The sequence below is a fragment of the Ylistrum balloti genome, unplaced genomic scaffold (assembly GCF_031769215.1).
Source record: "Ylistrum balloti isolate Yb309-2 unplaced genomic scaffold, AGI_CSIRO_Ybal_v1 Utg370840, whole genome shotgun sequence".
NCBI classification, from domain to species: Eukaryota; Metazoa; Mollusca; class Bivalvia; order Pectinida; family Pectinidae; genus Ylistrum; species Ylistrum balloti.
In genome coordinates this window covers 1,622,363-1,635,317 of record NW_026782484.1, presented here as the reverse complement: position 1 = coordinate 1,635,317, position 12,955 = coordinate 1,622,363, and the positions used below count along the sequence as shown (strand labels likewise).

At 35.0% G+C, this 12,955-nt stretch overlaps 1 protein-coding gene across 1 annotated transcript in view; it reads right to left on the bottom strand.

Moving 5' to 3' along the window:
• The window catches only part of LOC132558918 (uncharacterized), an 89,339-nt gene that overhangs the window by 57,743 nt on the left and 18,641 nt on the right, over positions 1 to 12,955 (bottom strand). Inside the window, exons 3-4 of the mRNA XM_060223533.1 lie at positions 6,795 to 7,793; positions 4,463 to 4,624 (exon numbers count right to left, since the gene is read on the bottom strand). Of these exons, the coding sequence (XP_060079516.1) occupies positions 4,463 to 4,624; positions 6,795 to 7,793 (1,161 nt within the window). The remainder of the gene's footprint in view (positions 1 to 4,462; positions 4,625 to 6,794; positions 7,794 to 12,955) is intronic.

The following is a 12,955-nucleotide window of genomic DNA, read 5'->3' as shown; positions in this document are numbered from 1 at the left end:
CTGAATTATACTGTACAAAATGTATTAACATGGATCCTTACCGGAGTATACTGATTTGGACATCTATTTTAAGACAAACAACTTTACAGAAGACCTTGTCACTACTTCCTATTTTGTAAAAATAAACAACTGATGTCCCGGTGGCAGGACATGTAATGCATGATAGGCTCCACTAGGTCTTGAGATTGATGGGTTGGCTTTCAGTAGTTATCATCAGGGACAAACAGCATGACCCACAACTCCTTGAGGTTACTGGGGACACCATCAATATCCTCTAACATTACATCACATACATATATTTTAAAATATGAAACATGAAATTTACAAATATCAACCTATGAAGTAAGATTCTTTAGTATCCACCCTTCAACAGTCTCTGATTGAAAAAGAGGAATTGCATCTGTGGTTGAGATTTGTCATGTAGGTGGGAAAAATGACCTTACAAATTGCATATACCTGTAGATAAACAATGTGACCACACTTTCTAAACTTGATTTTCCCCTTAAACCTAACCAGGTTATGAAGCACACAGATATATAAGTTCAAAATATTCAGTCAGTTATTGTTGACATTTATAAATATATCGCTATTTCTATTTTACATATGACATAATTTAAAAGTCTAGAAATTAACAGTTTTTAAACTTAAAAAAAAAAAAAAAAATTTCAATTGGTTTTCATTAATTTGTGCACTACCATGTTAGTTATGACTGTATTCACAGTGTCATTATCATTTTTAAACAAATTTTCAGGAAAGCATTTCAGGAAGAAATCTTTCGTTTTACACTATAGTGTAAGCTGGATCATAGCATTCAGTCCTCAGTTGCTGAATTTTGGTTCCGATCCGATGTAAACCCTGAGTTATGACCTAAATTCAAACTCGTATAGAATTTTCTAATCCGACACCTCAAGATGCTTGATTGTCACAGATATTCTAAATCTTCAGGTATCCAATATTTCCTTGATGTAGAATCATCAGATCAGGTAGTGATCAAACTAGACACCAAACCAGACTTCAATTACACAGATAACATCAGAATAATATATTTTTACTTCCACACTACAATTAATAGGATATGATCAAGGATTCTACTTTCTTTTCAGACATTAAGTACCCATTTATCATCACTAGCATTTTAACATTCATGAAATTTAAAAGATTGGGACGATCAAAGACTTGTAAGTTACTGACAAACTCACAGCATGAAAAGAAATGCAAATAAAACCAGCCATGTCTCCAAACCATACACCTCACAGTGTATCACTAGCATCAATGATTTAATGCACGATAAAATATGTATATGGTAGTTTTCAGGGGCATATACACATGTACATTTACATATGTTATGGAATTTAAAACAGCTTTAAAGTTTCATCTGTGCTTTTCACAGGTTTCACAATTGAAAGCATTTAGTTGAGTGAAGAAGAGACAATCTTACATCTAGTTTTTTGTGTTAAAATCGCTTTTAAACATAATTGTCTCTTGGTCTGTGGTTAATGTAACATTACAAATCACAGACAGATGTGAAGCTTGAATATTTTCCTCGTGGCAACTCTCCAACATTGAGGTGAAACTGGTATGAAGCAGACAACAGACAAAAAGGTACATACCAATGAACAAAGAGTCATACAAAAGACACAGGTGAATAGCTCGGTAATAGATGTTCTTTTTAATGCAACAAATCTATTTTTATATTGATCAACAAGTTATCCATTTCCAGCTTCATTTTGTTACACTTCAATAAAATTGTTTAACAGATCATCAAATAAATTACTTAATATAACTAATTTTTTGAGTATTTTATTGTAAACCAAAGTTTATTTGCAGAATTTGGCGATATCCTACATATTGTGTCACAGTTTATTTAAGGTAAGGGTTACAGTTTGTTCGTAAAAGACCTTTTATGTGTTGGGACAAGCAGGCGCCTGGTGTAAGGACCATGTCACAGAATGGACATTGACACATGGGGAGTGTCAGGATACATTATAATTCCTATGGGTCATCTTGATCTGTCATGGCTAGTCGCCATGTGATGTATTGGTCAGTCATTAGTACAATAGTCACTAGACCATCAGTACACTTGGTCATCTCGCACTGACCACTTCAGTGACATATGGAGACTAATTTGCTTCCTGATATTTCCAAACTGGTTTGACTCCCTGTGGAGTTATTTTACTCAATCAGCTTACAGTAATCTACACTGAAAGTAATTATTGGAAGGTCTGAGCATACAGGACTCTTAATATACCACTACATAATACCAATCAAACATTTGTCTGGAAATGTTCTGACAACATCTATTTATTATACTTGTCTTGGCAATTATACAGCTCCAGACATCAGAAAAGAAACCTGAATCAATCTACCAAATAGAGATACTGGAGACAGACTATTTTCTGATATAAAAGCCATGTGGTAGTCGAGTCTATTAATAAACAAAAGTCAGAAAGTAGGATATTAATAAACATACTTAAAAGGGTGCCAGTACTAATTTGATGCTAATTGTGTGGCCCTTCTGGCTGAATTACAACCCTGAAGGAACACTAACTTTTCTTCTATTGTCTCATGATTCCTAAGAATATAGAAATATCGATTTTATTTAAAGGAACAACAAAAGATGTTTTTAGAACAGACATTCACTTACATGATTGTAAAGAAAGTAAATTTCAGGTAATTATCTACCTTAAGTCACCATGGATACAAAGAGAACTGATGCAGAGAAAAGACAGCTCTTCCTATATGTGTGACTTCAGCAGTGAGGAAGCTGTGTGTTGATCACATGAGTCAACATATTATGTAAGAGGGCCTTTCACATCCACATTTCCATGGTGACCAGTTGCCTGCCTAATACTACATGACATAATCTATCTCATCTGTCTTGATCAATGTCATTGTCTGGTAATTAGAAGAAATGAAATTGTCAAAGATTTACTGGAATTTTCAACTTTCTGGATTTCTATGGTGACATTTTAACTTTTCAAAACTGCAATAAAGTGTTACTATAGACTTTCTTTTGATGAATTTGATTTTTAAGCTGTTGTCTGTGTTATACTAATTAAATTTTGAAAATTGTGAATGACTTGCTGTTCAACATGTCTAAAATTGGGAGTTGGCAGTCTCTCACATTAATCCACAAAAATAGTACATAAGTATGAGAGCATAAGACTTTTACCATCACATAAACCTGTAAATTCTATTTCTATCACATACAGAAAAATTAAACAAAAGCTACTAATTGCTAAAGTATATCAGAAATCCATGAATCCATGAAGTTTGGTTAATAAATATACCTTATCTAAGTGAAGTCACTAAGAAAATTAACCCTAACTAAGCCCCATTCCAGAAGGCACACAGAGACTTACAGAAATATGTTAATAGAATGAAAAACAAGCGAAATCAATCCATCTTCTTTGTAACATTGGTGTAAAAGTCATCAATAAAGACAGCTGTTGACATCACTGATTACTTTTGTACACGATCTCATTCACTAGTATAAAATAAACTAGCTCTACTCATCGTTTCCTGGATTACGTTTGTACATAATTTTATTCACTAGTATAAGATAAACTGGCTCTACTTCTCATTATGTCCTGGACTAGAGTAATTATTTATTGATGGGTGTTACTCTTTCATCAAACTTATTTCATGTAATGTCTTCACTGTAGGAAATTTGCCATTGTAAGCTGTATCTGAAGCAAACTACAACTATATATAGACCTTGTTTTCACTGACTACTACCCGGGTAATTCATCCTCAGATCTTGAACCAGAACAGGAGGTCTCTCTATATATAAGTATTATTTAGCTGTTTCCAAATTATCCCAGTGTTTAGTAGCTTTTCATTCTGACTGTTAGAAATATTGAAATTTACCTTAACAATTCCATTCATTATCAAATAACATGCACCACTGACTAAAATGTCAAACAGGCATGTATTCATAACAATAATATTTACATGACATGGTATACACATTTTCCTTCTAACCTTTCCAACAGAAACTAATTGTTTCCTATATTGGTAGTCAGACCTGAAGCATGATATATTACCTTCTAATTCATGTCACTGGCAACAACAGCAGGGGTCATCAATCATAATATCAACCTTAGTAAAGAGGATGGCATTTGCTTGGGATTTTTTTTCCAGCTTTTTGAAAATGACCCATATAATATAAATCTATTAAAGGATAGTATTCTGACCATATTAGGAAAGCTGTTGATAGCGTTTGTCTTTTTATGAACTGAGAGCATTACAGGAAGATAAAAAAATAATAAAGCTGTTGATATCTAAATCTACATCACTACACTACACAAATATGTACCTTAAAGTTTCATCCCTTTACAGAGATTCAATGAAGTTCAATAGGGATGTTAATGTTCACTTTTTAACAAACCAGTGATTTATGGATGCAAATAGGTATGTACATGCCAAATGCAAAAATGAAGTATTGATATTGTGTACCCACCTGAGTGAGATACTTCTCAGATAGGGCCAGAGTTCCCATGGTGCGCTTGGTCACCTGGAGTACCTGGTCAAGCCATTGGGACAGCTCTCGGTACTGCTGCTGGAACTCGGCCAACGAAACTTTGGCATTGAGGCCAATATTCTCCTCATCGCTTTCTGCAGACTGCAAAAGACAGGTGAACATAAGTCAGACTGGAAATACAGGTGTATAATGTTGTTTTGGTCTGCATCAGAGACTTATAATGGTGTAGATCTGTCATATTTTGTCTGGGTTTTACTCTAAATAAATGACATTTGATTACAAAATGACAAACACATTTGTTATTTTTTGGTTCTATTGGGATATTTTATGTCTTCTCTCATGAGTATAAAGGAATTTGTACTCAAGATGACCCAATGTGTGGACAGTATTCACAAGATCACAGATGTCAAGAAAAATTGCAATTCATCCTCTGAACAAGTTTCTGAAACTGCCGATTAAATCTGAAAACTTTTCAGGTTTTTTGGGGATATTTTGATTCAATAACCAATGATAAGAACAGCTTGTAAAAATAATAAGTAAAATAATCAGTCATCATAGGAGTAGTCATGAAATCATTTAATTTTCTCTTCTAAAAAAATATTTTTGTCATATCCAACCATTTTTGACTGCCTGCCCCATTAATCAATATCTAAGAACTTTTTATCCTTGTTTATATTCCTCCTTTAGACTATCTGTCTATCTGAGGTGAACCAGTACACATCTTAAACAGGGCTTACGCTGGACCAGATACTATCCATCTGGTAAGTAGAAGTTGTGGGGTATACCTCTAAACTGCGATCTCTACTGACAAATGCTGCTGTCCAATACAGACAGATTGAGCAGCTTAAAACCATATATTACTGAAAACAGGTGATGTAGACTACAGGGATCCAGAAGCAATTGTTACAATAGTATTTAGAAATGTAGTATTGGCTTCTGGTAGGTAAGATACAGAATAATAATCTTACATTGCATTCAATTAAGATTTTTAATTGGAATTTAGTAAAAACAGAATACCAAGGAACCTGAATAAAAAACATTGGTACTTATGTATCAAGTTCAGTTACACATGAAACAATCTCTCTAGCATCAAATGTGCATATGTCCAATTTGTTGGAAATCCAATAACATTTCATAAAATAATTTCTATTCACCACTGCAAGCAGAATGGAGATAGCAAAACATTGTCAGATTTAATTTCAAACTGCTTCCACACATATAACAAAAAAATTGTATTGTTTTCAGCACAGAGCATTTATCATACAGAAAATAACAGTAGACAATGGTTCTGAGCTAGTCACGTTTCCAACTCTACAAAAAATCAGACAAGTTGAAACAACCCATACAATGGTTCTCTAGTCACGTGTTCTGAATTTTATAAAAGAGGCCAACACAGTACAATGGTCGACCCGTCACATGTTCCTAACTCTACAAAAACACCATACAAAGCCACCCATCACAAGATCAAACATCAGTGTCACTTATTCACCTTCCTCAAAAAGATCTATCACAAGTGTCCTCAATAAAATGGGGTTAAAAAAAGAGTAAAACTGTCTGGGAAACAGTTCCGAGGGAACCAAGTGTGTGACTATTATTCCAGGACTTTTTACAGTGATATATCTTAACCGTGTCATGTTAAACTGATTTCAAAACAGCAGTAGAATTTTTGGCACTTTTAAAGTGAAGAGCAGCTCATGTGATGTAACAAAGCAAAACAGTTGGTCATATATTTCTGTTTTTTTTTTTTTATATATTCAGATGTTTTTATATTTTCATGTAATCTTTGTAAGAAATTTATACCACAGGAACCATACACACATAAAATCGATCTCTGTCACAACACCAAGTGAAGAAGACATCACTCTAATTTTCCTTGCCTGATTATTATTTCTTCCGATTTAACAAGCTATTAAAAACCAGTTAATACAACATAACACTGACACAAATTTTCACAATTTCAAACTAGTTTCTGAATTTTCAACATTGTTTCTATCATTTTAATTGATTCTTTTAGAAAAAGCATTAACTATTCAAACACAACCTCTGTAAGTCTTATTTCAATGCTCGTGTTTTAGTTTACTCATAACAGATATAATTGTATTGATAGAGATATAGTGTTACCTGACAAGGAAACATTTACTGGGATGTTGGTTTACATAGTTCTATTGTTCTAGAGATATTTCCGCAAAGATTGCCAGCTGTATTTCATGCTTGATTTTAAATGTTTGGTGGTGAAAATGTTAGAAGTGTTACTATTGGATGGTTGTTATTGTTACTAATACTACCTTGAGATTTGCTGAAATGTGCTTACCTTACAAGCCTCCAGAAGATCATAGTCCATCAGACACTGATCCATCAGATCCGACTCAATGGTCAGTTCATATTTGCTATAGCGTTTCTTGAACTGATCTTTAAGGGTGGCAGCTGGTGAGCAACTGGGAGTACTTAGGTAGCTGTCATCCAAAGTTGTCTCAGAATTTATCGAAAGTGTTGGCGAATGTGAGCGACTGCTAACCTGGCTACTAACATTGCTACAGATGGACATGTCATCCACCATTCTTCGTCGCTTCGGTTCAGTAGGCGAGTCTGGAATAAAGGACAGCTCAGGGTTTGACCCGAGCTTTTTGTCCTTTAGTCCAGTCTTGTCGAAAGTGGGTGAAAAGGTGCGTAAGTTCCCCTCCCCTTTTCTTGCGGAAAGTGGCGATCTGGGACCAGAGCGAAGTCCTTCCATACTGCTGTATAAACGGTGGGTAGTTGTAGGGTTTTTGGATTTATACAAGTCTGGAAGGTAGGTGAAACAGGTGGACTTCCGTATAGTGGAACCAACCTGTAAGCTCGGTACAAAATGGCTACCAGATGCTTCTTTACCTTTTGGCTCTTCCGTTATTGAAGAGCTCGGTTGACTGGCAATCTCATGAGTTTGCCTGTTTATCTTGGTAACTGGGGCTTGTGGATGCTGTTGAGATTTTTGATTCTCAACAGACTTAACATAGCTGTAGACACATGGCTTCCATTCCTGTGACCTTGGGATGCACTGCGGCCTCTTACCAAGGTCAGACAAAGGAGACAAGTCTTGTTTGAGCAGCAGGTGACAATTTCCTGTCTTGGTCTCTGGCCTCCTAGTAGAAAGCCAGCAGCTCTGAAGGTTGTCAAACGACTGCAACTCCTTCACATAAGTCCTCCAGTAAAATGCCAAGTTTTCCAGATCAACCCTAAGTTTGATGTCTGGAAATGTCTCCAAGAATCTTTGACCTTTGTCCAATAGGAGGTCAATAGATCCTTGACTTATTTTAACTTCTTGTATCAATTCCTGAAAGTACATAAGAAAAGGCAAATAATTACTCAATAGATATATACAGCCAATAGGTGTATGTATTAATATCAATACTTCTGTATATACCTCATGTCAGCTTTATGGTCAAAGGTTACACAACACCATTCCTAGTGTTAAATTGGTAAATCCTCTATCAGTAGATTCCAGTGACCTATGCTACACAATGGTGTTACCAAACTATTACCTAAACTCGATACACAGCCCCGTCTCATGCATTCAACACAATTACAAGCAGGTGGTATTTGTGTATATTTATAGCTTATGCTATTTTTTTCCAGACTGATACATCTGTATTTCCAACAAACAACCTATATTAGGCCAACAGCGATAAAGGCACCTTTTGATGGTGGAAGCCTGTTAAATGCCATTACTGGTAGTACATTTACCAATTGGTCTTGTGTCTTGAAAAACTCATTCACAAATAGGCAATGACTTTTCAGGTAGTGTATTTTCCCAAAGATAAAAGTTAATGGAGATACTATGATGCGTGTATATATATTCAGACCAAGAGTTAAAAACAGCGTAAACCACAGTAAACCACTAGGCTGATGTATAGGTGTAGCCTGCCAATAATTGCTGCTGGGGCTTTGGAATGTTGAAGAGGTTTCAAAATCATACAAGAGAAAGTCTAACAGTGTACAGAGCTTATATAGTACATCATGGTATATATAAAATCAGATTTATTTTCATATCTAACAGAAGCCTTGCCTGTTTCTTAGTGTGTAGGTGTAGACTTACCAAGCCAATTTAAATAGTTCTCATGAATTTTTTATAATTTAATCTTCTGGTATTCTTTACTTGTGTAATTTTGATACATATGTTGATTTCATTGTTTGTTTCTGATAAAGCTGTGTATTCATCTTTTAAAATCATTCAAAACTTAATTATTTTTCCTTGTTTGCTTAATCCATCTCAATGATGGTTCCGAGTCATGAAAAGTCATTTTTCTTCATATTAAGTTTGAACCTACACTGACCGATTCTCATTAAATTATACATGGAAAGAGAGACTTATTCATTTTACAGTTTATGGGACTCAATAGCTAACGTGACAGGACCTTTATATTATTGTGAAATGGTTTTATAATAAATCAACTTAGGTAAGTCTACACTTAGATGTTTTATTTATTGTTAGAATGCTATGTATAAGATCCGACACGCCAACATACATTGGGGTTTTATCACCTCCTTATTTCACTGTCAACGGCCTCAAGAGTATTCTTATCACTTCATATCATGTATGCTTTTTTTCTTTTTTTATATATAGAACTGGTATTCTCAGGTCTTTGAAAACATCGTCTACCACAGTATTTCTTGGCCTGTCCTTGTGGACTTTTTCTCACAAACAGTACAGTCCAGTGCTCTGTAATGTAGGCAATTTATCACCATTTACACTCCTGATACACAATGGGATTCAAGTTTCAGTTTATTTTTGTCAGTAAAGAGAAGATGTGCTTCAGAAAATTCTGTCACTTATGATATGTATAGAAACATCTAAAAGTTGTTGAACCAGAATATCAGTGTTACTACTACAAACTACATAAAATCTGAACTAGAACAGTGTGAGGAGTCTCCAAATCTGTGTCACAACCAATAATTAGGATGGCCCTTTCATCAATCTCAGTGTGGGAATCTGAAGCCACAGAATGTCCAGGTTTACTAGTAGTACATTACAGGACATGTATATATATTGTATACCTGGTATAGAAGTCCAAGAATCACTGAAGAGCACAAGATCAAACCAGTGTCTCTCAAAGGTAACACCCAGGCAAACTTCCTCCAGAGAGTAATGTCACAGATTCACAATGCAAAAAGTTGATTATTCTTCCTCATAAATTTTCAAATAAAACAGCAGTATGTACATTTACTTCACATAAGTCAGAATTACTTGAGTTTGTTCTTGTTCTGTGTTATTTAACACATGTTCAAGACCTCCCATATATATCAGTATCACATACAGTGTACACAACCAATCTTAATTATTCACTTAACAAGTTTTATATCCATTACTATGACCTTTCAGCTGTTCTACCGAAGTACAAGGTCATCATGACCTTCAAAACTAACAAAGTCACTGAAGTCAGTTGATTAAATGTATTATACACAATGATCACACTTGTACACTCATTGTGCATTACTTGCCTCCCACCATTCTCCATTAATGCATAAATGTATCCTTCACACTGGAGAGTTCTCAGTCTCCAATATCTAAGGTCAATACCCCTCTATAGATGATGTATGACTGTGACAGGACGAGTCACGCTAGTTACTTATAAGTTACTCATATGTAAGATTTCTTTTGATGAAGTGATCAAACTGAGGAGGTACTGTAAGATTACTATCAATAGTATTTCTTAAAATGATTGGCAAATTGCCAAATGGACTGCATGAAACCTCTTATATACATGTATGTACATTTGTATTATAGTGTTCCCAATTACCCTCATGCTTAAACTGATGTTTGGCAGGTAAGCCTAAAATTCCAAAAGCCATGACACTGAATTAAATATAAGTCGTTTGTTTACAGATTCTGATCTAGTTCTCTTTTAGGAATCATGTTGAACTCATTAAATAATAATGGAAATGATCTTTTCATAGCCACCTATCATATTAGTTACAGCTGCCATGGAGCTCCATCTTTACACAGCAGTGGTGTTGCTATGAGATGTAACTGAGGCACACTACACCACTTACCTCGTAGAAGACCAGGACAGGGTATACTTAGTCTACAGTATTGTTTCTGCCGAGTACTATACACTCAAGTTTCACTAACTTAATGACACCAGTTTAATAATGATTCACAAAATACTGTCCTCCTCTATTTATAAGTACTAAACAAGTATGTCAGTAGTAAGACCAGCAGTGGTTTGTATGACAACCGAGCCATCTAACTAGAGTATTTCTATAGTGTAAACACTACACAGGAACATTATAGATATGTAAGATTGAAATAATGAAGGAAACCTAGATACATTGTATAATACCTACATATACAACAACTGATATGTGGCTTGTTTAATCAAGAACCTTGGAGCTAGCCAAATTCCTAAAGGAGCTGGTTGAGATCTCTTGAAGCTAACAATGTCCTACAGATCTAGTTGAGATCCTTAGATCTCTGGGAACTGAAATTTTCTGTAAATATTTCTCCAGAGCCCTGGTCTATAATTATACTGACTAAAGGCTTAATGGCTTCAGGACATCAGTACCTCCAGATCTGCCAGCCAAATAGTCATTTATACACATTACATATTTTATCACCAATTAGTACTCCATGAGTTAATGTAGAAATGTTTGTAAACAGCCCATAAAGTCCAACCTAAACAATACCATACAATACTGTAACCATGGAAACTCTAACCTGTGGACAGGTACAGGGTTAAATAGCTACCATAGTCTCAATTTGAGACAAACCTACATCCCTGTAAATATTATCTTCTTATATTTCCAAGACAGCCATCTTGGTAAACTTACAGCACAGGGGAATTAATATCAGGATCAATGGTTCTTGTTTCAATACATGTTCGATATAATATATTCGTAGAGTGCCTTGCCATACTTAATGAAGATGGAGAAAGGCCTTTACAATGACCTGGACTGATTAAGAATCTTGTTTCTTTCTCCTCCATTAATACACAACTGGTGCAGTCTGTTGTCTTTCTATCGGATTAGGAACCAGTCTAGGGTTGGTCATTTACCAAGAACAAACAACTCAGCACCTGTCTTGACCAAGGCATGGAAATCCTATCAGTTACCATGGAGACAGGAAGTAGGGTTTGGAGTTAGGTAGAACAGATTACTGTACTCCAGGTACAACCAGGTAGTGAGTACACAAATAAGTGTGAGCTGGAAACTTTCCAAGAGTACTCTCTTTAAACTTGAACAAGTTTACATTAATCCTGTTTTAACAAACATTTCTTTCTATTTCATTTCTGGACTAAAAGGAAAACAATCTGAGGCCGGCATTAAAGACGTTTTTGTTAAAAGATCATGTGGTTTTATCTAATACCTTAAACATTTTTCAGACTTTGGAATAAAAACTACACTATATTAAATATTTATGGTTTGACTACAAAAACATCAGGTATCTTTGGTGGGAAGGTATGAATGTAATGCCCCACTTGGACAGGTGTTAAAAATGGTCCACACGTAATTCTAAACAGTTTTCAGTTGATATTCATTGCACATGATTGATAACTATCAAGGGTTGGTTTCAGTTGCCTCTCTGATACACTATTAATGCCATTTAAGACTTGAAAATCATCTGCATTAGACTTGTTGAATTTAATTTATTTCCATAACATCATTATTCAAAACATTATTAGATACTTCCACAACAACTAACAAGAATGGCCATGGATTTCAGAACCTGTTCTCGTAAACTCTAAAAAAAACACTGAAAACATGACATTACACAATTTTAACACATGAATGAGCCTGAATCCAGACAAAACAGGGCATCAATACACAGTGTTTTTGTGTTTCTGCCGTGGGACAAAATAATCTGTCAGTCTGTCACGCTATCCATTTGAAGGTCTAGATCAACTTACACGTACTTCCCACTCAATAACTCACTGAATTTCTGGCTGGTATCTGTATCTCACACATTACTCACAGAAAAACTGAAATCTCATCTTACATGTAAACCTGCTGTAGTCGTGTTACCTCAATCAGTCAAAAGCATCAAAAATGTTTAATACAGAGGTAGCCTACCACTTAATATCTGTCAATATAATCATATAGAATGGCCACAAAGAGACATATTTAACTGGAAATACAATTATGAAAATTTATTCAGGTCCACTATAAACAAAACAGAAATCTAAACACACTGTTATAATCATGAAAGTACAACAGGACATTTACATGCTTGTAATTTTTTTTAACCTGACACACAGGACTGCAACAGGTTTCTGATGTTAATTCTAATGTACTCTAGAAATTAATCTCAAATTTAAGGGTTCATCACAGCTACGCTTGTTTAAAAAGTATTGTATGCAACAATAAGTCAATGCTTGCCAACAATCAACATCAGATGATACTCCATTGTCCTATGATAAGCCTACCCCCTGACTTTGGATCTCAGTGTATGTTTTGGTTTTGATTTCCTCCAGGCTTAATGTGGGATAAATATTGTAATTG